At 49.5% G+C, this 27,867-nt stretch overlaps 2 protein-coding genes across 2 annotated transcripts in view; both read left to right on the top strand.

Moving 5' to 3' along the window:
* The window catches only part of ZHX3 (zinc fingers and homeoboxes 3), a 33,877-nt gene extending 6,153 nt beyond the window's left edge, over nt 1-27,724 (top strand). The window contains 4 exon segments of the mRNA XM_010722321.3: nt 3,389-3,479; nt 18,809-21,391; nt 21,393-21,724; nt 22,566-27,724. Coding sequence (XP_010720623.1) covers nt 18,957-21,391; nt 21,393-21,724; nt 22,566-22,576 — 2,778 coding nt within the window. The 5' untranslated portion in view covers nt 3,389-3,479; nt 18,809-18,956 and the 3' untranslated portion in view covers nt 22,577-27,724.
* EMILIN3 (elastin microfibril interfacer 3) overlaps nt 1-27,867 on the top strand; it is a 79,463-nt gene that overhangs the window by 8,985 nt on the left and 42,611 nt on the right. The window lies entirely within an intron of this gene.

Raw genomic sequence — 27,867 nt, 5'->3', positions numbered from 1 at the left:
ATGGACAGGGAAAAGAATGTGAGAGGAGAGGAATCCTGCTGCCCTGGTCCCTTTTGCTATGGGGGAAGCTGACTGCAGTTTGCTGAGCTATCCTGCGTGATGCTGAGTCTTTAAAACCTGACCCGTGCAGGATTTAAAGTTTTAAAACACCGCAGTAGGAATTATTAAGCTAAAAATTTCATAGTTCCTTCCCTTAGGGATGGAAAAAATGACTCAGGTAGAGGTGAGTTGGGCCAGGGCTGTATCTGCTTGTGAAGTCCTGGGGATTGGGAGCTCCTTTGAAAACAGCTGCCAGAGCAGCTGGCTGCATGGAGGTACCACACCGAGGGAAGGCTCCTTCATCCTCAGCTGTTGGCACGAGAGGAGAGGTCAGCTGGAGGGAGGCCAGAGCATCGTGATTGAGTTGACTGGAGGTCTGGAAATGCTCGTTTGAGAGAGCCTGGGTTGTTGGGCTCCAGCTAAGAGAGGAGGGAGGGAGAGAGTGAGTCTGTAGGTAGGTAGAAGTGCATGGCGGGGAAGGTGGTCTCTCTTTTCCATGGTCACAGTGGGTAGGAGAACAGGTCAGGGTCTGATTTGTGGAGAAAAGACTTGAGATTAAAGTATTTGTCAACGTTTTCCCTGAAAGCTGTGACCGTTAAACACTGGATTTGGTGGTTTGGGAAGCTTGGAAGATAAAAAATGCATTAGAAATATTGTTGAATGATGATGGAGGTGCAGTTTATTCTCCCACATGCAGGAGTTGTCCAGGTGCTTTCCTGGGGTCCTTCTGCACAGCACGGCCCTAAACTAAAGGGGTTGTTCTCAGTCTAAAATAAGCAAGAGGTGACAGGTTATGTTCTATGGCTTCAGTTTTCAGGAGTCTTTTCAAGAATGCCAACTTGTCTTTGTCTGGAGGAAATAACCATTTTATAGGGATCAGCAGCCAAGGGACCTGTGTTGTTGATGGGTGCGCAAGGTGTGCAGTCCCAGAAAGGAGTTTTTTCTGGGCTGCAAATGTGAGTAGCAGCACATCATTTTGGGTCTCACAGTGTGGGTGAGCTCTTCAGTTTTGCTGTGGGTTCCAGGACTCACAGCAGCATGGCACGAGAACTGTGTTGTAGGACAGAAGGTCCTGTGCTGCCGCAGGGACGTGGCTGGTCTCTGTCAAAGCAGCAACTGTGCAATGTGTGTGTGTGTCTGAGCTGCTTCCCTGCCTGGAAATAGAAGGAAGGAGAGCCTGCAAGAGGGAGGTGGTGCTGCTCTGGGGACCAGAGCGGACTCATTTCTGTCATTTGAGGATGGTTTTGCACTTCGGTGGCTTGTCCTCCTGCAGGGCAGGCTGACGGGAGCTGGGTTCAGGCTGCCTCCTTCACTGCCCTCGGCACCCAACTGGGCAGCGAGTCGCTTCTCTGGTCTGGAAGGAAGCTTTATTCTGGAACAGCACTGTGCAGTTTCCAGTAACACCAAAAAGAACCCAGAGCAGAGCAGGAGGAGGAGGGCTGTTAAAAACTCGGAGGCGAGATTGCCAAGTGAAAGCAAACCAGAACAATCTCTGCTCTTGGGGCTTTGAGCTCTCAGTGCCGAGACCCCGTGTGCACAAACACAGCAGTGGATCCTGCCTGGGGATTGGGAAATGCTGCTGTGGGACCTGCTGTTCTTTACAAACCTGCTGTCCCACGTGGCTCAGGCACTGCAGATTGTAAACTACAGGTATGTTTAGAGTGACTGATTCTCTCTGCCAGGCCTTACATTTTGGGAATATATTTGTCTTCATTCTTGAATTGCAGCTTTTGAGCCATTTATTCAGTCCCAAGGAGGCTGTAGTGCTTGGGAGGGAGGTTAAGTTCTGTAATGAAAAGCTCTGGCACGGAGTTGAAATCCCTAATGCAGAGGGACCTGAACAACCCTCTGAGTGTGTCATAGCTATCAGACGTGCCTGGGATTTTTGTATATGAAAGAAGTTAGGAGAAAAAAGCATTCCTTGGTTGCCTTTGGCTGCCCATGGTTTCCATGACAGGCAGCCGAGCTATTGGCATGCACTGCTCAGAGGAGCCCCCAGCTCATGTTCCTTTACCCCCACCTCTCTCATACATTGTCTTACTGGCAATTCAGCCTCAGGCAATTCAAGCAGGAGCTGCAGAGGGTAGTATAGCAGCTCATGCTGCCAAATGTGCAGTTCTTTTGCTCTGTTTCCAGAAGTAGGTTTTAGGAACCTGCATTTTGCTCTACCTCCAGCCCGAGTTTCTATTTAAAACACCTTTAATTGCAGAATTGAAAGGCACTCAAACCGTTACAGCAAGGACACTCTTCTTAACTCAGGTACCCCAAGGATCAAGAAATCTTGTTTTTTAAGCCTCAGATGTACGTTTCATCCCTAAAGGATCGTGCAGATGCTATTAAACCTGCCATAGCCAGGTGAGTTGTGCAGTGGGAGCAGCAGGAACCTGTGGCACAGCTCAGCAGCTGGCTGTGCTCCCCGTGCTGCTGTCAGAGCAGCAGTGGCAGATAAGCAGCTGTGGCTGTTCTGCTTCACATCGTTTGGGAGGCTGCAGCGTTGTGCAAGTTGTTGCAGGACAGTTACACACATTGCTGGAATAAAAAACGCTCCCTCAGCAATCTAATATTTGTTTCTTATTATATGTTCAACTTTTGCTGGCATCTGAGAGGTTGTCACCTGTTCTGTCAAGGTCCCTTCCCTCGGCACTGGGATCTTTCCAAGCGTGTTGAAACCTCATTGGCTTTCAGTTTTCGCTGTGGTCACTGGCTGTGCTGCAGCAGGAGAGTCAACACGTAAACATTTTCCTTTACTTTGGAGTCTCGGCGTAGCTTTCCTGTTTCCCATCCTTGCTGCAAGGCCTTTTTCCAGGGTGACTCTTTTGTTTTTAAATATGCTGCTTTCTCCCTCCGCTAGAAGTCAGACCCAGAAATCCTCTTGGCCGTTCATCCCTTTCCACAGTTAAGTGTAGAAATTATGAAATGCATTGGGCTGGCTTTGCTGCTTGTCCAGGAATGAGGGAATGGGGACTGGGCAGCAGCTGAGGGAAATGGAGGGCAGAGAGGAAGCACATAGCTAAAAGTGAAGCTGTGGGTTATATATAGATGCCTGCTGCGGCAGTGCTGCTCAGGTTGGAATTGCTTCTCTAAATATGACCCAGCTGAGTGCTGGGCAGTGTGGTTAGAGGGCTTGGCTACCTGTTGGTGAGCATCAGCTTCACTGACCCAGGGGAAAAAGGACCTTTGGGGATTCTTCACTGAAGATTTGCTGTGCCAGGTGGGGTGGGTGACATGGCTAAGGGCAGGAGTGAAGCTGATTGGAGTTACGTTTGTACTTTTGGTGTTTACTAACCAAGGGTCACCTTCTCCTGTCCAGCTGTAGTGGTAACTTTCGGTCCAATGTGCTCTCTTCCAGCTCTGAGTTGACTACTGGCACTTTAAAGATGCGTGCAAGTAAAGAAGAAGAACTGGAAAATGAAGGGTTAAGGACGTGCTCCATTCTGCAGGTAGGACACAGCTGTGCTGCCAGGATGTGCTCAGTGCATAGTTCTGCCTTACCCAGCTGGGACTGTTTGTGTTATAACTGTGGGGTAATTACTGATTTCGGTGGCTGACCATGAGCAGTAATTGTGAGGCACTGGGAAAGGGGAAAGATGGGAGAGGAGATGAAGAGAAATTCTTCCTTTAAGGCTGCAGAGTGGTTAAAATGATTGTCCTGTGAATGGCTTTCTAGTCTGATGGCTGAAATAAATGATCTTGTGATGGTTTGCTCTGTTAGCCTTTGAGCCATGCCCTGCTCTGTGCCCCTTGGGTTGTGCTCCAGCATTCTGAGGAAGGGACTGGTTTTTCTTCCATCTGTATGTTGTGCCTTGGACAGAATGGAGTTTAAAAGTCCTGTGCAGTTGTACTTATCTCCGTACTGGTGCTCACATGTGTTTGTGCTGGACCACTGATAGGTTTTTTTCCCTCAATCTAGAGAATACATGTCACTTAGTAAGTGTGTATTTGCCCTGTACTGTGGGTGAGGGGGCGAGGAAAGTGATGCATTTCCCTCTTGGCTTCTGTGGGTGGATGATGTACTCTTGGAAATAGCCCTCCCTTTTTCCATTATGCCTTTGAACAGCTTTGAAGAAAAAATTGCATCTCATACCAGAGCAAAACCATTCCTGTGCAAGAAACAAAGTTCTGTGGCTAAGCCTTGGTGAGCAGACAGTAGCTGGTGGGGAATTCATTCCCTTGGTTTTTGGTTGTATGACAACATCCCTATGGACGGGGAGTTTTTCCAACCCCAAAATGATTTCTACCCAGTTGTGCCATACCTGCAGTCTGCTTGCTGCTGGGCTTCAGCTGTCCTTGACCCTCTGGGGGAGCAGAACAGGACTGATGCTGCCACCATAACTGTTGCTTTCCTGTCACATTTCCAGTTCTGCAGACTAAATCCAGACTGCTTGGCTGATGGAAATAGGCTGATGGAGTCTGCTGTTGCACAGGGTGTGCGGGGGTCTCCTGAGAAGTGTCCTCCTTTGCCTTGGTAGTTGATTAATCACATACAGATGAGTCCCCAAATACCATCTGTCAGTCACCTTGCCCGTGCAGTGAATGTTGATGCTCTCTCATAACTTGGCGTTGCCTTGCCATTAGGGATAGAGAGTTTGGTGAGATGAAGAGGGGGGAAGCTTTGGACCCTGCCAGCCCGGCTTGGTAAACAGAGTCATGGCCTCTTGGGAGAGGGAGTAGGGAGAAAAGGATCAAGTTTTAGATCCTCAGTATTTGCCACTGAAGGATAGTAATAGTGCATTTGGATTATTTGTGTAGAAGGTCACTGGGTGAATGGAAAGGATTCCACTGTGTTACATCTGCAGAAAATAATTCGAGGCTTTGCACACAGGGGCAAATCGTGGTGTTAGAGCAGCTTGTGTCATCCTCTCTGCATGCTCCCAGCCCTGCTCTGGCACATGCAGGGTGTCCAGTATCTTCTGGAGGAGCTTTGAGAGCCAAACTTTCAGGATCTCTGCTTTTAGGACTTGGCCCCTTTTACTCAAGTCTTCCTTTTCCCCCACCCTCCTCTGATGTCCTCTCCCTCCCAGTTCATTTGTTTTTAAAATGATTGTGCTATTGTGTTCATCGATATGCACATACCCCGTCTTGTTTTTCTCTTGGACTAAAATTGCAAAGCAAATCTGTTTATGGTTTTGGTGAGCTAATTCTTCCCCACCCTAGATTTTTAAATAGACTCTTTCTCTACCAGGCTTGTAAAGCTCGCAGGATCTACTGAAGTAATGAGAAAAATATGTTGTGTGCTAACCTTCCTTTTTTGTAAAACTTTGTTTACAACACCCTATTCCTAGCAGTGCATTTGGAAAGTGCATTTCTTGATGCTGAAGCAAGTAGACAACTTTGAAGGAAGAAAATGTTCATTCAGTGCATTCAGAGGTGAAACCTTTGGAGTTTTCCACTTGAAGCACTTGGATTGTGTGGCAGACTCTGGCGAGCTGTGCTGAGCTGTCATGCAGGCTGTTCAGGGCTCCCTCCCTCCTGGGAAGCTCCACTGCGTTGGCTCGGGTCAGGCAGCTGTAGGTAGGGGCAGGGACAGATGCGGAATACAGCTCATGGTTTGTCAGTCAGGGCCGTGCAGCTGTGAAGCTGGTTTGGGAACTGAGCTCTGCTTTCATTTTCCTGTCGGCCCATTCAGGATGTGTAGCTGTGAAGTTTTCCCAGCTAGCAGCCCAGTGCTTTCCCGATGCGTTCACATCCCTCCCCTCCATCCCTCCCTTCCTGTTTCACCCAGAAGAGCCACGCTCTTCTTACTGACCTGTCTGCTCAGGGTATGTATAAAACATCACTCTGACAAGTTCAATTGCTTGTATACGGAGGCTGAGGCCACTGGATGCTTAGTGCATAAAGTTATTGGCTAGATCCACGCTGCATTGTATTGCATGAAAAGCAAATCCCATCCTGTGTGGCCTTTTCCAGACCTATTGCCTCATACTTTTACTGTTGTCATCAGCTGAAAATGATCTGAGTGCTGTAGATATCCATAGCTTGGTTTGACTGTTGGATTGGGAACGCATCTCCTTGCTGGAAGGTTTTGCACCTGCTGCTGTTTCTGTGCTGGAGCTGAGCGGGGATTGGGCTGAGGGCAGTACGGCTGCCTGCCCTGTGCTGTCCCCAGCCCTGCTTCCTTGGGGATGTGCAATTTGTTACAGCCACTCTGCTCAGCCAGGGTGCGGGGAGGCTGTGGGAGGTTTTCTGCCTTTTGGTGTCTGGGAATGGATGAGCACATGCTTAGAGCCTTGGGGCTGAGGCATGGTGGAATATCTCAAGTTGGAAGGAACTCATAAGTATCATCAAGTCCAACTCCTGCCTCCACACAGGACCACCCAAAAATCAGACCATATATCAGAGCGTTGTCCAGGCCAGGTTCAAGGGTGAGGCATCATGCAAAGAGAAAAGGCTTTTTGGCATTCGGAGCAGCTCTAGAACTGTGATACTCTGCTTCATCTGGATATGTACACCAGCATTTATGAATGAAGTTGCAAACACAACTCTCACATAGGTATGTTCTGACTTGCTGGAGGTCACCTTCAAAACAAAGTGATTAAATGTGAGCCAAACTCACACTCATATCTCCAGCTGAATCTGAGGTCTGACGAATGCTGCTGGTGGGGCTGTCTGCAGTGCTGAGGGAGTTGTCTGCTTCAGCATACAGCAATTTGGGTTTTATTTCCAAAGCAACACTTTGAACTGAAGGGAAGCACCGATAAATCTCTGTCTCAGTGTAATTCAGTATAATCTCTTAGCTGTGTGCTTGTACATAAAGTGGGAGAGTTTCTGAAAAGGTGACCCACGAGGAGGGTGTTCTCTGATAAATAAGTATGTGGTGACTCACGTGTCCTGGGTTCAATCACTTCCTGGGACCTTGAGTGAGTTATTGAACGTTGCTCAGTGCTGCAGGTCCTTTTCTGTAAGAGCATTTCCCTTCCAGCCCAGCAGTGCTGTGACAGTGAAGGCAGTCAGAGCCTCCTCTGTAGACAGTGAATGAGAAGCACGGAGCAGAAGCAGAAAAGAGAACAACATCAACTTCAGTGGTTGTACCAGTGTCCAGGGACCTTGCTGTCACTTTGAGATCCCACATAGAGCTCCCTGCGGATGATCCTGGGAGGCAGCTGCTCCTTGAGCTGGGCAGCATCCCTCAGCATCACGTTCATTTTTTTTCCATTAGCTTGAAGTCAACAGTCAGCTTTGGTGGAGCAGGTTTCCAGTGCTCCCCTACCTTTGTCCTTTAAAGTATTCTGCTTTTGCCCACTGTATACCTGTGGTTACGTAGCTGGGTACAGTGCCTTGTGCACACTGCTGAGGAAGCCTCTAAAGCACCTTAATGGCAATCTTTTAGGGATGTAAGCTGGGACGAGCTCTTTCATCTTTGGGGTATTTATTACATGAAGTTCTTATTGGCTGTGGAAGGGGCATGGCCCAGTGGTGAGGAAGCGTGTTCCTCTTGCAAAGAAGCTTTCACCTGATCAGCATGAAGTCTGTGCTTCTGCTTGTCTGTGGCAGCCCTTCCCCAAACCCCAAACTCGCTGGGTATCTTTGCCTGAATTATTGCTCAGCAGCTTGCTGCCCTTGGTGCAGAGGTGCTGGAGGCTGGGTTAAGGCTCTTGAGGAAGTTGGAAGCTGTTTTTGAGGCGGTGTGGAGATTTCAGGCATGTCTGTAGCCAGGAGGTAAAGCAAATCCCCAGTATAGGGGATGCACTGCATGAGGCACTTCTCCAGGCTAACGCGGGGTTTTGTGATTGTCATCCTGCGGACAGTGAAGAAGAGACACTGGAGAAGTGTTCCTTGGCCAATGGAAGGCTGAAATCCTGTGGGACCATTGCCAAAGACAGCAACTCATTTAAACTAGAAGGTGAGGGTATCATCCCTGCTAGCAGCTTTTCACCACTCAGCAGCACTTGCCAGGTGCAGTGAGACTTGAGCCTGATTTAGAAGAGGGGAGAGGACTGCTAAGTCCTTTGGGTGTGAGAGCAGATTGTTTAGAAAAGGCTCAAAAATTGGGGTATTGCAGCTGTTACAGCATTTGAGGTAGCATTGCAGACCGTTTTCCTGGCTGTTGCTGGAAGGTACATACAGTTTTGCACCATTCATCCAAGGAGCTCATTTACTGAACCTCTCACTTGGTTATTTTCCCCAACGCTGGCCACTCAAGTAAGCAGCTCAGCATGAGGATTTGTGCGACTGATCTGAAGGGATCTGACTGTGGAGCTGCCTTGTGTGCCTGTGAGCTGATGGGAGATGCATCCCACAGGCTGCAGTGTTTCTTCTCATTGTTTCCCTGCTGCTTCACACATCCACCCACTTATCTCTTATCCACAGGTGATTATGGGCTTTGTAGGGGGGGAATTCCTGCTGTCCTGAGTCTTATCCTGCTTGACTTGCAGCCTTTCGCTGCAGTATCATTGAGATGCTTCTAAGTCTGCTTCTCTCCCAGCACAAGGAAGAAGGCAATTGCCTGGAGAAACAGTGCTGGGTTGTTGTTTCCCTCCTTTGTCCGCAGTGTCTGGTTGTGTTTTGTTTTTTTTTTTTTTTTCTTCATGCCATTGGCAGTAGCTAAATAACTTCAGCTCTGGGGTTTCCAAGGCTAAACAGAATTAAAATAAAGTAACATTAACCCGACTTGGGCCATTCACTGAGAAAATGGCCTGTTGGCAAATGAAGGCTGCATTTGTTCATGGTATGTTTCTGTGCCTTCCTGTGTTCTCCCACTGATGTGTACAACAGCCGGGCTCCTGCTGGCACCTCACCTCCATGAATGCTCCTGACCCAGGGAACTGGTATGTCATTCACCTAGACTCAGTGCTTGCCTTCATCTCTGTGAGCCTTCAGCTCTGGTTTGAGCTGCTGACCTGGAAATGAAAGGCTCTGTATTGCAGCTACCGAGCCTCGAGGCAGCCCTGGGCTCACAGGCAGCCTGCTGACACAGCACTAACATTATTGTTACGTTGGTCTTCTGTGCTGCCTCGTCCTGCAGTTCAGTGTCTCACGCTGTTCTCTGAGTTATGTTGAACAGTTAAAAATTTATCCTGTGCCATTCACCCTAATGATGATGGTGAGTGTTTCAGACTGCTGCAATGTGGCTGCTCTTTGTGTCTGAAGAAGAAAGTCTTTTGGCTTTTGTGCCTCTGAGGGTATAATACGGGCTTTGATTATTTTTGATGGTGTAGATATCCATAAAGACTCCAGATAGGAGCTCAAGAGAGGAGCGAGTGATGCGGCTCAGTGACTGCCTTAATTCTGCAGTGTGCTCTGCCAAAAGCATCACCTGTTCAAGGTAGGTGACTACCTGTCTGTAGGGCTGAGAGTGAGACTGATGTCATGGCACACTTATGGGCTGAGAACACAGGAACCAGAGTCGCATGTGGTGGGGCCAGTGGGTTGATGGCCAGAACTCATGGCAGTGAGACCACTGCTAGGGGCAGTGAGCTGGGGGAGTGGGCTAGCAAGAGCTGTGTGCCTCTCTGTGTCCACGTGGACATAGAAAATAGTGAGTGCATAGAGAATACAGCTATTGGAGTTGTGCTGATAACCTCACACCTGGCTGCACCCACAACAGTTTTCCACTTGCTGCAATTTATACCTGTATAGTTTCAAAACCTATGGCAGCAACCTGAAGGTTGGTTCTGTATGGCTTGGCAGTAATTGGGCAGTATTTGCATAATGACAGTAATTTCCTTGTTCTCGTTTCCTTAATTTGGTTTGCAAGACCGTGCTGAAATGTGACTTAAAGCTGTAAGTATTTCTGTCTGTTGGCAGTCGGAAATGGAGGTTTAGTCGCGACTGTCTACAGAAATAAAATGCTCAGTGTTGGAGCTAAATTGAATAATATGGTGGTGTTAGTGTCTTAATCTTCCAAATAGTGCTCTTAAATTCTCCACACTGATGTCTGAAAAGCTTAAAAATAATAAACTCTATTGTACAGAGCTCTGAATGCAGAGGGGAGGCTTAGTGATTGCTGGCACTTTGCGGGTATGCTTGCTAATGCATGGCAAGGAAGCAATTCTCCCAGCACGCCTGAATTTCTTAAACAAATTTCCTCATATTAAGGCCTTGTGATCTGCAAATTAATGAATGCATCATTATTTGGAATAAAGGATCACAGGAAACCTCAGCCCAAAGCCCAAGCCCCTTTCCTTAGGCTATCACACTGCTTTAAAATAGCTGCTGTCTTCCCCCATGTGCCTGCCAAGGGCTGCTTCCCCCCCGCAGCTATTTGGGAGCCAGCTCATGTTCCACCCTATGGGAAACATGTCCTGGATGAGCCTCAGCACCTGATTGTCCTTGCATCCCTGTGGTAAGGTAACAAATCAACCTCTCACCTTCTGTTCTTCATGGGAAGAGCGTGGTGAAAGCAGCCTAATGCTTCCTGTTGTTGTTATGATATGAGGAATTCAAAAATTAAGGGTCTGGGGAATCAAAAGTCTAAGGGAGAGCTTGGAAAGGAGGGCTCTTCTGGCTTTACTGCTTTCGGTTTGGTGTCTGTTACTCTGCGCGGTTCTCCTGCGTCCTGGTTAGAAACCCAACAAAAAAACCCCAAATAACAGAAGGGGAGGGGAGCAGGACGTGATTTGTTTATCACAACTGTACTTGAAACTAATTTTAAATGTCAGTCTTTTGAGAGTAAGGAAATTCCTCCAGCTTCCAGCAGTAAATAACTGGGATGCTTTTAGCTCACAGCTGACCTACAGAGGATGGTGAGCTTTCAACGCAAAAATAATTGTCTCTTCGTAGCTAATCCATTCCAAAGCCCACTGAACAGCCAGAGGAAGTGGAGAGCCCTGACATGAATGGTTCATACCACAAATATCTCTTGAACTTTGCTCAGTTTCTCTGCGTACTGTCCAGAATGGCTTGACAAATGGTGTTCAAACCAAAGAGCAGGTGACAAGGATTTCTTCTGGCTGGCAGATGCTCAGCTGTGACTCCTGTACTTTGCCCACAGAGGTCTAGAATGAAGTCCGCAGTCCAGGGGACTCCTGGAAGTCCGTCTCTTATGTAGGTATTAAAAAGGGCTCTTTTTGGAAAATTGTGTTCCAGCTGAAGGAGCTGAAAACTTGCTGGTCTGACCATATGCTGCTGAAGTCGTTGTGGTTCAGTGCTTTAGGTCAGGGTGTTGTCTGAAGGCAATGGAAGAAAACCCTGTGCCCCTCTTGCAGAGCAGGTATGTCAACTCAAAGCTTTAGGACCAAATGGTGACCTAAGAATTAGATGGTGTCCCTAATTTCCCTCTTCACTTTTAAGTGGATGCAGCATTCTTCACCCACAGTCTCAACTGTTGGGTTGCATTGTTGTATGGGGTTGAACATCTGCCCCTTCCAACCACAAAAGTGGCTGTGTTCCAGTGGCGAGTGCTTTCTTTCTATTCAGGGATCCTCTGGAGCCTGGAGGAGCTTCAGTATTAGGCATTACATTCTGTCAGCTGCCGCAGATCCCCCTGGGCTCCCCTCCTCTCAACATCTGCAGGGCCATCTTGCTTTGCCTATGCACCATACATAGCACAGGCGGACCTGGCCCTGCCAGCTGCTGCAGAGCGGGGCCAAGCGGAGCCGCAGCCATCACAAAACATTTTGATCCCAGCTTGCTCAAGAGAAGAGGAAGGTCTGCTGTCAGCTCCTGACCTCACTTGGCTGTGCTGATGGAGGATGCAGGTGGAGCAGAGCTGCACAGGGCCAGCCTCCGTGGGAACGCCTCACCCCACATCAGAAATGGTAGAGATGCTGGAGCAGAGCAGTCCCACCCGGGTTTCTCAGTGTAGTATTTCCTTCCCCCGGCATTGTGATGGTGATTGACTGCTGTTTTCTCGGCAGAAGGCTTCTGAATATTCATTGGGCTGAGGGAGGTGAGAGGCTGTAGCTCCCTGCAATCGGGTGTGGGGATGCATGCAGGGCAGACTTTTTCCTGCTGCTCTTGCTGCTTAAACTGTATTGTGCACATACTTCTTGTGGATAAATCATTGCAGAGACCTCAGCCTACCTCGGTAAAGCAAAAATCATAGTGCCTGCATACTTGCCATCCTCATTAAAATCACTTTATGCGTATTATTTCTGCTCAAAATGCCATTCCTCTTCTCCCCACCCATTTCCTTTACTGGCTGTGACATACAGGAACTACACCCATTGCTTGCCTAGCCTCTCCTGACCTTTTGTAACTTGGCTCCAAACTCATTTTTTCGGGTCTTTTGCAAAACACTGTCAGAAGGGAAAAATCCTTTGTTAAAACACAGCCAACTCCTGCCTCAACGTGGAACAGTTTGTTCTGCTGAAAGAATGAGCCAGTTCAGTGAGCAGAAAAACATTGCCATAAACTGGCGTACTCAATAAGCTGCAAAAGTGATCGGCTGTGCTCAGGGTCTGAAAGGAGGGCTCCGAGCTGCACCCACCGGGGAGGAAAATCCACAAGCCCGACCTGCCAGCCCCGTTTCCTTGCTTTCAGCTGACGTGTTTTGCAGCTGTCTGTTTGGCTGTAGCAACTGCAAGCAGGGGAATGGGAGCTGATGGTGAGCCAGAACGCGAGGCAGTGTTCAGAACTAGCATATTGCAAAAGGGCATGGTGAGTGAAGTAATGCAGGAAGGCTCAGCTAGGAAGGATGCAGTACTGTCTGTGCTGCAGAAGATGGGCTCCAGCACCCTGCGTTTGGTGTCTGGTACTGGTTAATAGCTCAGTTTGGTCCTTCCCACCCACGTCCCACATCTTTTAAAACTCATGATATAAAAGCTGATGCTGGGTTTCTTTTCACAGTGTGTGTTGTAACAGCTAGAGCTGAAGTTCTGAGTGTGGAGTGATGGCCCCAAGCTCGGTCACCCCTATGGGAATGGGTGTGCGCCTGGAATGGGGCTGGGAGGAGAATGGTGTGGGAAATGCAGCTTGGAGGTATCCCACAAAATGCCTTTCCGTGGTGCTGCTTTAAAAGACGAGTATTTTTCCAGAAATGTAACGTTGACCAAGATCTAACAATGGTTCTCATCTTGCCTTGGGACCCTGGAGCCTTCCCTCCGAGCTCCCCTGATTTTTTAGCGTGGAGCTCACTGAGCAACTTCAGCTATGAAAACACTGAGAGGTATATTTTAGGTGTAATCTTTCCATTTTCACATGCATTCCAAAGAGCTGATTTCTGCCAAAGCCAAAGTTGCTCTGTCTAAATAGCAACACTCGACGGAGAACTGTATGTGCAGAATTGAGAGGTGCTTTGCAAATGGGCATGAATATTGCAGAATATCACCCTTTAGACCATGCGTGGCCATTTTAGGTGTCTGTGATCAGGGAATGATAATGCAAGCAAAAGCAAACCTACTAGAGAAAGCATGAGAGGCTGGAATCAGAGCCCCTCTGTGTCTGCTAAGGCTGGACACAGACCCATGCACTGGAGCTCACCAACTGGGTGCCAGTGATGGGAAACCCAGTTCTGATGAGCAGTGTGCTCTGCCAGTGCTCAGGCCTGTGCTGATGGGTGCTGCTCTGTCTGACTGCCTGTTTCCTTTGGGGGAAGCCAGGGATGTTCAGCAACGTGGACAAAATGTGGGGATGTGAAGCTGCGTGTGGAGGTGGGAGCCCCGCAAAGATAGCAGAGCTCAGAGCAGATCTGTAACGCAGCCCTGAAAGAGGGTTTTGTTTGGAGATGTCAGGGGTGTGATTGCATAATGCTTGTCTGGTCCCTGATCAAATGGATGAGAGCAGAGGAAAAAGAGCGAGTGAATTGGTGTTAGTGATGTTCAGACAGAAGCACGCAAAGCTCGGAGGGATGATCAGTGGTTTGGTTTGATGTGTGTTGTGTTTTTTATTCCCGACGTTCTGCTGAAATATAGCACGCAGCTTGTCTCTGAGGGGGGCACGTTGCCAGTAGTCTAAAGGTTATATTATCCCAGTGACCTATTTTTATACTCTAATCGCATTCTGTTTCAGGCACCCCTCTCCAGCTCTCGTCTCGCTCGGGTTTGTGCTCGGCTGAAAAAGAGCGGAGATAATTACCTTTGGTCCCTGGGTGCCAGCACACAAAGGCAGCCTCTGCCCAGGTAACAGAGATGAAGGCACAGTGCTGCTATTCTGGAAGTACAGCTCAACCCACAGACTCATCTCCCAGATTGGAAATGGCTTGAAACAGGTCAATGAAATACGTGCAGGATGGAGGAGAGGTCTCCTCTTAAAGGCGCATTTGAAATGGAGAGGTGCAGCAGCCTATAGAAGGGTGAGATCCTAATGAATAGCTTTCTTGCGCTGGTCTGAATGAAAATGATGCCCGTCTGTTTGAGGCCTGCCAAGGAATGGAGAATGCAGGCGATTGTTTGGGCCGTGAGGTCCACTGCCTTCAGCCCAGCCATGCAGTGTAAAGCCAGGCGTGGGCTGCAGCGTGCCCCAGCAGTCGGTATAAAGAGAAATTGTTCCTTAGCACAAATGTTTGCTGTGCGACTCTGCTCGGAGCTGAAAACCGCTGCAACCGGTGCGTGTGTTTGTACATTGGTGTGGTGTGAGACAATAAGACATGGAGAGGCTGTTCCTGCCCGCAGGGCTTGTCTGGAGCTGCTGGAGCTTTGTGACTGGCTGAGAGCACCAGCAGTGGCAGAGCCCCAGTGATCTGCAGTGGTGGGGAAGGTGTCATGAGCTGTTTGTTCATGGGGACTTGCGGTTCCCTGTGGGTTAAACCCGGCAGAATGTTGTGTGCTGGCCTTGCTGTGTGCTGAGACCAGGCTGCGGGTGGCAGGTTGGTGGCACTGCTGTCCCCGCGCTGATGAGCAGCAGCCGCCCTGCTCGCAGCTCCCTGTTGGGGTGTGATGTGCTGCACGCCCTCGCTGCGTTGTGTGGTACCCAGTGACTGTGACTTGAGGGCCATGGCTGCTCAGAGATGTTGGGGACAGATCTCAGCTCTCCTATCTTAGTCTGGAAACTCCAGGAGCCTGTGGCCTTCCTGCCTCCTGCCAGCCCCAACAGGGCATGTTTTGGCAATAAGCTGGATAATTAGTGTAACTGGTAAACTCCTACATGATTTCTCATGAAAGCACTAAAATGAAAAACAAATGTTAATGACTAACCCAAGAGGAAAGAGCCCTGGCACTGCAGGGCCAGTGGCGGCAGGAAGGGCTGCGTCCTCAGGGCTGTGTGCATCAGGTGCTCCCTCCCCTACCAGCACCCAGGTAACTGCACCCCGAGCTGAGGCAGGACCGCCCTTTGGGGTGCAGGAGGTGGCAGAGGAAGGCACCGGCCCTGGGCTGCAAGGCTCAGGGATCTCCTCTTTGCTGGGCTTTGGCTGCTGCTGGAGAGCCTCGATGACTTCCCAACGGAAGGATTGCGTCTTCTGCGCTGTGCTGCAGGTAGTAAAGGGAAAGCTCTCAAGTGTCAACTTTTCTTCTTCCTTTAATTTTCTTTTTCCATATTATGATATCAAGTGGGGCCCGCGGTGTTTCAGCTGAAAAACAAGCTGCTGTTGTTTGAAGTGCCAATATTGTGCTTGGCTCCGCATGAGACAGAAACATCAACTTTGTCCCTGACCTGGGGAGCGCGTCTGCCTGCCTAGCAGGCACAGAAAGCGTTGAGAAAACTGTTATTTTACTTCTATTTTGGTGCTGATCTTTTTTTTCCTTCCCTCTAAGTGAGCATTTTCCCTTCGGCAGAGCTGCCCGCAGCAGGACTGCGCCATCCGACGTGTCCCTGGTGCGGATGGCTGCTGGTGCTGCGGGGTGGCTTTCTCCTTGTTGTTTCTAGGGGAGGTTTGCAAAAGGTCACCGAATTAATCTTCTAACTGGGGACCTTGGCACCGCGCAGAATGAGTGTTTTGCATTAACGACCTAACTCATTAATTCACTGAAACATTTAAAACCAAACCAGTTGTATCCAGCCAAGCTGGAAAAAGCTGAAAGTTCATACTCAGCAGTGCCGATTTCGAAACCTCCCTTTGTTAATCTCTGCAGAAACAGTTTCTGAAGCTCTGCGCTCTCTCTGACTGCTCTCTGGGCATTGTTCTCCCAGGCAGTGCAGAGTGGCTGCGGGGCCGGTGGTTCTCCCTGGCCCAGTTGGTTTGGGGGCTGCCTGGAGCAGAAACTCTGCACTGTGTTCTGGGGCCGTGATCCTGAGTTTAACAGTTTCCATCTTCCTCCTCCGTTCCTCCTTTCTGAGCAACCAGACCTGGCCCGAGGCTCCTGGCTGCCTGCCCGTCTGCTGAGAGCTCTCTCTGAGCATCTCTGGTACCAAATTCCTCCACTTGAGGTCAGTTTGCCTTCGCATTTCCAACGTGCGAGGCAGGTTTAAGTCCATGGGTCATCGGGTGGTGGCTGCTGCTTGCTGTGCTGCCTTGCTGTTGAATTAGCAGGTGTGGATTAGAGAGGATGATCCCTTTTTCTTCCTGTCTGCAGAGTGGATATTGCATTCTGCTCGTCTTTCTTCCAGTTAATCATAACGTAATACATAAGAAATCAAGTTCTTCTCACATGGCTGTGCAGATGGCTCTGAGGCATTTGCAGCGGTGGCACGCAGAGCTCCACCATAAGGCTGCTTTTTAATTGCACAATTTTTCTGCTGTTAATTTAACCTGTCCGTTAAAACAGCCTTGCTTATTTCAATGACAGAGATCAGCGAATTGTGCATTCTGTTATATATTATTGCTGTATTAAAGAGTTAGTACATTCCAGAAGGTGAGCAGTGAATAAAACATGCTCTTAACATGTGGTTATGCAACTGTTCCATGGAAATGAAGCGGACAAACAGTACACTCCATTAATTTTTTTTACCAGTAAATTGGCACTGTGATGCACTTCCAGGCAGATTTGCAATCTGTGTTCTCAGGTGGCATTAATATTGGATCCCCAGCAGGAGAGCTGCGTTGGCTGTGCTGCCCTGATTGCATTTTTAACAAAACTCATCGGAGAGAGCTCTGAGCGTGATGCAAGCGTGCTGGTTAATGAAACAGAGAGCTTTCAGGTTCTCCATAGGTGGGTCAGACTGCGCACATTTACCTAAAATAATACTGATTGCACGCTCTGAAGAGGCACTCTGCTAACAGGACACAATGGGGGTCTTTGTGTATCTGGGTTGCTCTGTATCAAATTCACTCTGTTGACAGATAAAATACAACCTTTTTGTGGAAACTCCGTAACCACAACATGAGCTCTGCTCTGTCTGGGACTGGAGCTGCCTCCAGAGCTGGGGGTGGATGCTGAAGCTGGGTCTGCTGGCAGCTTGCTGGAAAGGGCCAGCAGTTCCTCCCTTCCCTGTATCAGAGCTGTAGTGTGAGACTGCCACGCCACCGAACTCCAGCCTGTAAAGGTGTATTTTGTAGCCTGCAGGCTGCTCTTATTGTTTTTTTCCTAATTGACTCAACTTGGAAAAGGTCACTGTACCCAGCTAGATTGTGTAATATTTAACTTAGCATCAAAAATGAGGATCTTGGGATTGGTGTCAAATGGATGCTGTTCCCTGCTGAATAGCAGAGCCCATTCATAGTCATCCAAGTTTTCCACTTGCGAATGCTCATGAATAACTTTCTGGCCCTCCGCAAGGGAAGGCTGGCCACGAGGAGATGGGAGAGGAGCAGCATAAAGCAGGTATTGAGAACGCACAGCTCGCACCATCCAAATCCAGCACGCAGCTTTAAGGCTGTTTCATTTATAGATTTGTGAAAGTTATAATTTCTAGCTTTTTATGAAGCTCTATCACAGCAAACAGTGTTTCCTGATGCCAGTGATGACTAACGCTATTTACAGGACTGTTTTGTAATCTCAGATCAGCCCACATTAACGGGAAGTTACGTTTTCCCATCAGTCTTTTAAATCGTGCCCGAGAGTTGCTGAGCCCAGAATTGCCCATCCGGGCTCTCCTGTTTGCAAGCTGACATCATTTTTTCCAGAACAATATTTCAAATCTTTTAAAGAAGTACAGATGGAGGTCAGACTGTACTTCCTCGGTTTGATTTTAGCACTAGGATTTCACATTGCTCTGTCCTAAAAGCTGCCATCAAAATGCAGCAGTGTTGGCACTGTGCATGCATCACAAAGTCATTTCCTATCTGCGTTTCTGTGTGCACGGGGCAGCACTATATGTGGTAGAGGAGCTCTGGGTGCCCAGCTGCTCTGATGGGTGGGAGGTGCCTCTGGGCTCATCGGGCAGGATGGTAAGTTGGTTTTTTTTTTTAGTTCAGGTTTTTTTTTTTTACAAGAGTAAAACTGATTTTCATCAGGTGTTGTGATGGGGAAGCAGGATCTCCTGGCACACCGCTGGTGTAGGGCATGGCAAGGGGACATCCTGGTGTCTGTGCTCCTCAAATGAGGACTTGGTACAGCCTATGAAAGAGGCATTGCACAGTTGTGCTGCGCAGGTAGGAAAATTGCATTTTGCTTCTCACTGCTGGGGAGCAGAGCCGAGCAGTGGAGTGGAGCTGAGCGCACACAGCACCTTGCATTCCCTCACAAAAGATTCTGGGGAAAAAAAGTCTTCAACTCTGCCATACAGCACCCATGGGTGCTTACAGCACTGCTGTGGGTGGAGCTGGGTGCTTCGTGGGTTAAAGGATGGAGCTGGAGGAGGTTGGGGTTGTGAGCTGGACTGGGAGGGAGCAGCGGTGTGAGCAGCAGGCTGGCTTCACTGCCAAAGCACAGCTGGCTCCTGCTCATGTGTTTGTTTTTCAAACAGGTAATTCATAGTCTGTGAGTCTAAAAATATGGGAAATCCAAGGTCAAGTTAATTTTTTATTTTCCAGCAAAAGGCACTGAAAGTGATTTATTGAGTGAAACGGTTAAATACAGTTGCGCTTTGTGTGATGCCAAAGGAACTAACCCCGCCTCCCTCTCCTTGTCCTCAGGTTCAGTGGCAAATTTGTCAACATTTGACACCAGCTCCTTGGGACATCATGAATTTGCTGGAATCTAGAAGACAGAGCACTTGCAATAGCGCTTTTTAAATGTTAATTTAATTTAAGTTAAATAGTATCATCCAGATTAATTGTAGCGATGGCTAGCAAAAGGAAATCTACAACTCCTTGCATGATCCCAGTAAAAACACTGGTGCTTCAGGAAACGGAACTGGAGACTGTTGAAGAGGAACCCGAAGGAACACAGCAAGATGCTCCCACTGAAGGGCTGGCCTCCAGCAATGCCGGTGCCACCTCCAGCAGCAGTGAAGCATTGTCCAATGGGTACCGCAGCATCACCGACGGGGACACTTACATCTGCAAGGGTTGTGACTTTGGGACTCAAGACGTTCAGCATTTCTTCGGGCACCTGGACTCTGAGCACTCAGACTTCAGCAAAGAGCCCACGTTTGTGTGCGTTGCGTGCAACTTTCTGGTGAAAAGCCACGAAGGGCTCTCACAGCACAATGCGGAGTCACATGGCAGTGAAACGAGCTTTGTCTGGAGGGTGGCTAAGCAGGACAGTTGTACGGTTGTGGAGCAAAGCCTCGCAGAAGCTGCTGGCAGTCACGACCCTCCGGGAGAGGTCCCTGAGGAAGTGGTAGATGGTCAGTCTGAAATCATCATCACCAAAACCCCCATCATGAAGATAATGAAAGGCAAACCTGAGGCCAAAAAGATCCACACGCTGAAGGAGAATGTGCCGAGTCAGCTGGGTGCCGAGTCGGAGACAAAGGACGGAGAGGCTTCGTTCACCAGCAGCTCGGTGCCAGTCAGCCAGGCCACCACGAGTGCCACAAAATCATCTCATGTAGTGAACGGCTCCATCATTGGAAATGTGCCCGTTCTGCCGGCGGGTGTTGCACAGCTCGTTTCACTGCAGCAGCAGCCTCCCCTGCATCAGCAGCTACCTACGTCCAAGTCCCTTCCCAAGGTGATGATTCCCCTGAGCAGCATTCCCACGTACAATGCAGCCATGGACTCCAACAGCTTCCTGAAAAACTCTTTCCACAAGTTCCCCTACCCCACAAAAGCCGAGCTCTGCTACCTGACCGTGGTGACAAAATACCCCGAAGAGCAGCTGAAGATCTGGTTCACTGCTCAGAGGCTGAAGCAAGGCATCAGCTGGTCCCCAGAGGAGATAGAAGATGCCAGGAAGAAGATGTTTAACACGGTCATCCAGTCCGTGCCGCAGCCCACCATCACAGTGCTGAACACGCCCTTAGTTGCCAACCCTGGCAACGTCCCACACCTCATCCAGGCAACTCTGCCGGGCCACGTGGTGGGACAGCCCGAGGGCACGGGCGGGCTGCTGGTCACACAGCCCATCATGGCCAATGGGCTGAAAGGCACCAGTTCCTCCTTCACCTTGGCAGTGAGCTCTGTCCCCAAGCCCCCACCGGCAGCTCAGCACAGCACAGTGAGCTCCGGCAGCGCCTCAGCGCTGAAGGTGGTCACAGCCACCCCGTCGGTGCTCACCGCCTGCCCGGCCATCTCTTCACAGACCTTCGTGGATCCCAACGTCTTCAAGAACAAGAAGTCTCACGAGCAGCTCTCTGCCTTGAAGGGCAGCTTCTGCAGGAATCAGTTCCCTGGGCAGGCTGAGGTCGAGAGGCTGACAAAAATAACTGGCTTGTCCACAAAGGAGATTCGGAAGTGGTTCAGCGACAGGAGATACCACTACAGGAACGTGCGAGGCGGCAGGGCCATCTTCCCTGGAGACGGTGCTCTCGACTCTCTGCCTGAAATTCCCTTTGAGGTGCCTCCCAAGGGAGTGGAGCTGACGCCTGCGGCCATGCCGGTCCTGCAGCACCCAGGCAGGCGGCAGTCCTGGCACCAGGCACCTGACTTCACGGCCACCAAGTACAAGGAGCGTGCGCCAGAGCAGCTGAAGGCCCTGGAGAGCAGCTTTGCCCAAAATCCTCAGCCCCCGGAGGAAGAGGTGAATCGCTTGAGGGGGGAAACAAAGATGACGCGGAGGGAGATTGACAGCTGGTTCACAGAGAGGAGGAAGAAGAAGGTGGCGGAGGAGAGCAAGAAAGCGGAGGAAGCAGGGCAGCAACAGGAGGAAGAAGAGGCTGAGAACGGCCGTGGGGAAGGAGAAGACTCTTTGGATGACCTGAGGGCCCTGGGTGAGAACTGCTCGTTCGATGCCTCTGCCAACAACCCCAACTCAGCCGAGCGCAAAGTGAGTCCCATCAAAATCAACCTGAAGAACCTCCGTGTGACAGAATCCAACGGCAAGGGAGAGGCCCCCGGCAGCGCTGCAGGTGAGAAGGGGGACAACGGCAGCAACCAGCCCCCCAGCCCTCCCAAACCCAAACTGAACTTTAAGAAAACAGCCCAGCAGCGGCACTTACTGAAGCAAATGTTCGTGCAGACGCAGCGGCCGACCAACCAGGAGTACGATGCCATCGTGTCGCAGACCGGCCTGCCGCGGGCCGAGGTCATCCGCTGGTTTGGTGACAGTCGGTACGGCTACAAGAATGGGCAGCTCAAGTGGTATGAGAACTACCGGCGGGGCATCTTCCCCCCGGCTGCTGGAGGTGAGCGCGGCGGGGCGGGAGGTGCTGGAGGAGCACTACAAGAAGCACAAGGCGCTGCGTGAGGATGATCTGCCCGGGCTCTGTGAGCGCACCCAGCTCAGCGCCCAGCAGGTGAAGGTGTGGTTTGCAGCAAAGGTGGAGGAGGAGAACCGGAGCACCTCTGAGGATGCCTTCTCCAGCAGCGAGCAGACGGGGAGCCAGAAAGGGCCGCCTGATGCTGGCTCGGAGGTGTTGGAGAACAGCGAGCCCTGGGAGCCAGGCGGTCCGGAGGGGGCAGCTGAGCCCCCTGGAGCCCCTGTCCAGCCACCTGCCACACAGCTCGGTAAGGACCCGAGGGCTGGGGGATGTGTGCTGAGCACTCTGCTTTCCACTGGAAGCTGAGGCTATTTGGGTTTAAACTGAGGAAGCCCTTCCCTGAGTAAGGGGATCGTGGCAGGGGCTAAGAAGCACCCAGCTCCAAAGCCACATCCTGGCTTTAAGGGGAAAACCAGCAGGTGTGCCTTGTCCATATACCTTCCCCTGGGGGAAAGTGGCCTTTAGATTTATTTCTGAAGTGGTGGCTGTTTGAGAAGGAAGGGGGGGGTCTGGTTGCAGATTGCCAGTACTGACAGCAACTTCTCCCATGGCCCTGGGCAGCACACGTGCCCTTGTGTGCCCATACTCCATGCCTCTGCAGAGCAGAACCTCTTCCTGTCCCACACCTGTTTTGAACCTCTGTTGGCTCACGTGATGTGAGCATCATTATCTGGAGCATGGCAATGCCTGGGCATTGATAGAAACTGCAAAGAATGAGGGAACAGGCAGAGCCAGCATGGCATGTACATCTGCTGGCCCTATCCCTTCTCTAGAACTTACTTTTGAAAGGCGTGTGTGGAAGAGAGGAAGTTTCCACACCATGTCCCTGCTGGCACCCTCCAACATGGCCTTCTGCCATACAGCAAGGTCCTGTGGCCTGACAAGGCACAGAGGTTCCTTCTATGTCCTTCTACTGGGCAGGACCCAGCCCTGCTCCCAGAAGGATTTCAGGTGTCCACTCCCTCCTAGCTGGATGCTGGGCTAGCTTTTCTTTGCAGCTGCTTCATCAGGGCTCCTGGTTTGCTATCATGAGGTGCACCTGCAGCATGCTGGAGCATCTCTGACACCCGTATTGTGTTTTTTTCTAGAAACAGACTGAACTCAAACCACTTGTCCCAGAGGATCCACTCTTACCTTTGAGAAGTTTTTGGTCTTTAAGAAGTTGATGGGCCAGTCTGACACAGACGTCAGGAGCAGGACACGGTGATAAAGCACTGCCATAAGTGAGACCTTTGAGTGCAGCACGAGAGAGAGTGCGAACGCAAACTGGGCACTGAGTGCAGAGCTCTGGCCCAGCCCAGGAGACGGCTGAGGGCTGGCAGAGATGGGGGCTGTGGGCTCAGCTCACGCCCAGGAAATAGGATGCTCTTGTTTGCTTTTCAGTGGACGAACTTTCAGATTTCATATTCATATACCGATGCCTACAGCTGCCTATACAAGCATAATGAATCTCAGACATTGTGTAAACAAGGTCATTGCTTAGATATGGACTATTATGGCACAATACATTTTTTTCATCTGTCCGTTAAGGTGTTTGTTCTCTAAAGGCTGGCATGGCTGCATATAACCTCTCTGCCTTTTTCAGTCCCAAGCTCTGCTTTGAAGAGTTCTGCAGGATGCACACGTGTGTGTATGTGTGGGTGCGTGTCAGAAAAGGTACCTGAGAAAGAAGCTGCCAGTCTTGCATTGAGGCCAGGTGGGAGCTCAGTGTTCATCCCGAGGGGTGAAGTCAAATTTAGCATTGCATACTCTCCATTAAGCAGCAGCAAACCCAGGAGAGAGAGTTCGGTGTTGTTTGTCCCTTGTTGGCCAAAAGCATGTTCCCTTTTGCAGTTGGAGACTGACTGCAGCAGGCTGTTCAATCTCCAAGTCTCCCTTTAATCACTGAGAACTAGCACATCATAATTTTTCCATCCTGACCTGGAATCCTTTTCATTGTTCGGAGAGAACAAGCTGTTCTTCAGAGGACAAACACAGAGAAGCACAGAGCTGCTGAGAGTGGCTCAGGCCATTGTTGTCTCCAAGGGCTCTGTGAGGCAGCAGCAGTCGGGAAGTTTCCCACTTTCAGCCCTCTGTGACTATGAGTGATCCTCCAGCAGTGGTGCTGATAACTTCAAGTATTTGCTTTTTCCACTTTTTGTTTTTTTCCATCCATAGCAGTTCTGCCTTCATGTGACAGAGCCAAGCATGTTTCTCTGTTAACCTCTCTGCTTCCACACCCTGCTCCTTTTTGACGTGCTCCTGTTGTCTCAGTGGTTGCTGCGTGATGCATTTTTTAATATCCCTCCCCAACAGAACAGAAGGTCTAGAGGAGGACTGAGCTACAGCCCAGCCAAGTGCTGTGTCAGACCATCCTTTCGTAAACTAATCACTTCCCAGCTCAAAATTGGTTCCATGTCTTGCCTTCACTTTTGCTCTTGGAAGACAGCTCCAGAGCTCAGCTGCCTTTGAATGGTTAGAAACTTTCTTTAAATTTCTAGTTTGAATTAATTCGTGGCCAGTTCGTTCCTGGTTTGTTTTGGAGCCAACATTGTCCCTTAACTTAAATAGTTTTTGGTGTTTACCCACTGATGTATTTATGGAGAGTAGTCACAGCTCCTTATTTTTGCCAAGCTTTTTGCTGTAGAAGGGTTTTATTTAGTGAGAGCTTTTTAATGTGGGAGACTTTATTGTTGGTGGTAAATGATATTTATTAGAAGGGTGGGTAGCAAGCCTCAAAGGATCAGATCCAGAAATTTACAAAAAAATCTGTTTTAAAAACAAAAAGCTTTTTCAGAACCTCTTCCAAAGATGGCGTCTGATTTCCACCTTTAATTGCTTTTGCTTTTCCAGTTCGTTCTTTGTCCCCTCTTCACGGCTGCCCAGCGTTCTGGCAGAAGCTCTCTGTGCTGCAGGGGGTTCTCACGGTACATGCCCGCCTGCTGGGCACCGAGATGCAGACGTGTTGTTGTAACCCCCTTAGCAGTCACAAATCCTCCCCAGGATGCCATGAGCTAGAGCAGGCTCTAATTCCTCTCTGCAGCAGCACTGCTGCCTGCATGCCTCGGTTGGAGGCACAGCAGCGATGCGGCCTCCACCCCACAATGCCCAGGTGATGGGGGACAGCGGGGTGCTGCCAGAGACAAGGCTGCCAGAATGGAGTGTGAGTGCATGTCCAGTGCTGCCTTCAGAGAACAAATGCAGGTAGGTAATTTACTATTGTCTATGTACGTGCAGGTTTATTTAAGTACACATATATACAGTTCAGATATGCCATTGATTCTTTACTGCGTTAAGAGGTACATTAAAAATGTACACTTCTACTAACTACTCGCTATATAAATATGTTGGAAATGTAGTTTGCCCATTCAAGGCGGTTTTCTGTGGGATTTTGGTGTGCACTTAAAGGCCTGTGGCTAATTGGAAGAGTGATCCCCGCTCATCTACAGAAATGCTTACGGATGATGGTGTGGAGTGGTCCCTTCAAACTGTTTTCCCATGCACTAGCTGAAACGTTTTGCACTTGGGTTGTTTTTTTGGCCAGTTTTCCAGCAAAATGAGAAGTCTTGCAAGCTAGAGGGAGAATTTCCCAGTGTACACAGAAAAACAGCCTTAAGGGTTGGAAGCTGCTGAGAGTTCTGAGCTTTGTCTGCATGCATTCATAGAAGCACAGCAGGAATTTTCTTTCTTTTGGGGCAGAGGAATTCTAAGAAGTGGTTCCATGCAGGCTCCCCCCATCCACAGGGCCGAGCTGTGCAGGGCGGGGAGATGTAAGGACAGAAACCAACATAAAAAGTAACTGAGTTTGCTTTCTGACTCCCACACATTCCTCGTTAGCTGCATTTTTAGTTGACTTGAAATCTCTGTGGAAGTATAAGCTGAAGGTGAGAGGGTTTAGCTCTGTGGTCCTCTGTTTCCCCTATCATATCAGTTATGAAGCTAAAGAGAAGCATGTGTAATCTCCAAACAGATCGAGGTTAGGAGCAGGGCATTAGAAATTGTGTGTTTGCATCTGGAACTTAAATAGAGGAGGTGGCTCAGCAGTCCCAGAACAGCTGTCCTGGTGGTAAGGGCAGGTGTCAGTGCAGTCCTGCTCTTAGTGTGAATATTTATCGTCATCGAATCAAAGATGATGTCTTGACTTGAAAGGAGGAATGTAGGATAGAGGTCATTTGGCCAGCATCAGTAGGGAAGGGAAATTACTTTCTTCACCTCCATCAGCTGTGTCTGAGCCTGGGCTCAGTAAGCACAGCAGTGAGCATCCTTTGTAATCCATGTGAATCTTGTTACTTCTGTCTCTGAAGCTGCTTAGATTCAGGTCACAATCCAATTGCTTAATAATCTGGGACCCTGACCTGTGCTGTGCCTGACTTGCTCACCTACAGGGCTCTGGTTCTCCCAGTGCAAGATCCATCCATATCAGCAGCCAAGCTGTTTCATTTCTACATTTGCTCTGTGCTCTATGTGGGTTGCTAATTCCTCTGCTCCCTAACAAGCATCCTGGAGATCGTTCCTTTTATAAAATTATTATTTTTTTGAAACAGAACACTAAGCCATGATTTACAGGCTCCTGTTTCCATCTGCCTGCAAGCTGAGCACTGCTGCCCATCAGGCTCACAGCCTTGGCAGGAGGGGACACAGCCACATGTCCTGCAGCACGCCGAGCTCCAGTGCAGGTATTTAAGGTGGCTGCGTCCCCTCCTGCCAGGGTCTCCTCTCGGGCACTGCTGGCAGCTGTGATCTGAATCCCCCCGCAGCTCAGTGCAGAGCTGCACCCTGGCCAAGCAGCGCTCATGCAGAGGAGCCGCAGGGTATCTGCTTGGCTGATGTTTGCTAGGCTGGTTTTGCATTCCGTGTTTGGGCCACTTATTGTTTATTTTTAATGAAAAGTAATGATTTTTGGTCATGGGGGAAGTTTTGCGCTCTTCCTTCCCTACAGTCCCTCTCTCAGAGCCAGTTCAGAGGTGTGACCAGAAGATGTTTGGAAGCTGCTGGGGTCACTGGGAATCAGAAGGGAAGGATGACTTCAGCACTTAGGCACAGATTGGAACGTTAATTTCTTTCTCCTGCTTCCAGATAACCGTGGCTTCACTTTTCAAATCCGCCTGATTCAGCTCACTGCATAAGCTCCATTTTAATTTCTCAGTTGATCTCAAAACCAGCAGGGAAAGATTAGGCAATGGAGACGGCCTTGCAAGCTGTACTTTCATTTTTTTGCAAGTTTAGTTTGTGCTGCGTCTCCTGCTGGCAGCGGTGCGTGCCAGGAATGCTGCACTGGCATCACAAGCCATTAGAGCAGAGCAAGTGAGCGCTGTTACCGAAGCAGCAGTGGTTTTCCCTTTCTTTTTTTTTCCTCATTGCCTATTTCAGCAGAGCGCTCTGCTGGCCGCCCTTGGCCAGATGTGGATGGTGCAGCCAAAGCCATGGATGGAGGGCAGGTCAGGAGGGCCCTTGCTCACTGGTGCTAGCGAAGGTTGGGCTTAGGAATCCGTGGCATAGAAAACTTCTTGCTAAAAATTGCACTTTCTGTCTGCCCCATCTGGCTGGCGGTGTTCATGGGTACGTGGCTGTCATTCCCCTTGCACATACTAGCATTGCACTAAAGAGAGACTTTGGGAACAGCGTGTTGATCACTTTGTTTCTCAGCAGACCACAATGTCAGCCTAATGGGGTCTCTTTTTTTTTTTTTAATTTTAATTATTATTATTTAGAAATCATGCTGGTGCTGAATGACCTGGATTTTTTTTTTTTGCTTGGATTTATCCAAAGGAAAATGTAATTGTAGCTGCACCGGGACCTTTCATAAGGGTAGCCGTGCGGCTGGGGGCAGAGCAGAGGCTCTGCTGTGTCTTTGTACCAGGGGGTTCCAGTGGGTTCTTACTATTTTTAAGACCACGATTTTAGATGGTCACCTTGGCAGCCGGGTGAGACAGGAAATAGTTTTTACTTTTCGTAAGGGTTTTAAAGAGAAAGCAAAGACAAAAAAAAAAAACAAAAACAAAACAAAAGTGAAGCTGCCTGTGACTGTGGGCTGTGGCTTTGACTTGGGCTGGGGTAGCTTGCACTGCTATGGACTTTACTGCTCTCATTCTGAGGGCACAAACTCCCTGTAGCAACAATGCCACTTCTGAGAAGTGAACGGCAAGTTTCCCTTCCTTTTGTATATGTGAACGTGAGGGTGGGAGAGGGAAAGAGCTTGCTTGTACAGTTTGTTGAAATGAAACCAGACATTTTCGATTGTTCCTAAATAAAGAGCGTAAAATACAAATGAGAGTTGGCTGGTGATTGAGAGGCTGCATCCCCACCAGCCCTCCCCCCATTGCAGCCATACAACCTCCGGTTCTCACCCCAGCTGTATCCCTGGGGCTGCTCCTGCTCACTCCGCCCAGCAGGTAGGAAGGCAAGGGCAGC

Source organism: Meleagris gallopavo, chromosome 22 (assembly GCF_000146605.3).
Source record: "Meleagris gallopavo isolate NT-WF06-2002-E0010 breed Aviagen turkey brand Nicholas breeding stock chromosome 22, Turkey_5.1, whole genome shotgun sequence".
NCBI lineage: Eukaryota > Metazoa > Chordata > Aves > Galliformes > Phasianidae > Meleagris > Meleagris gallopavo.
Note: the sequence above shows the minus strand (reverse complement) of the source record. Positions and strands in the feature narration are given on the sequence as shown.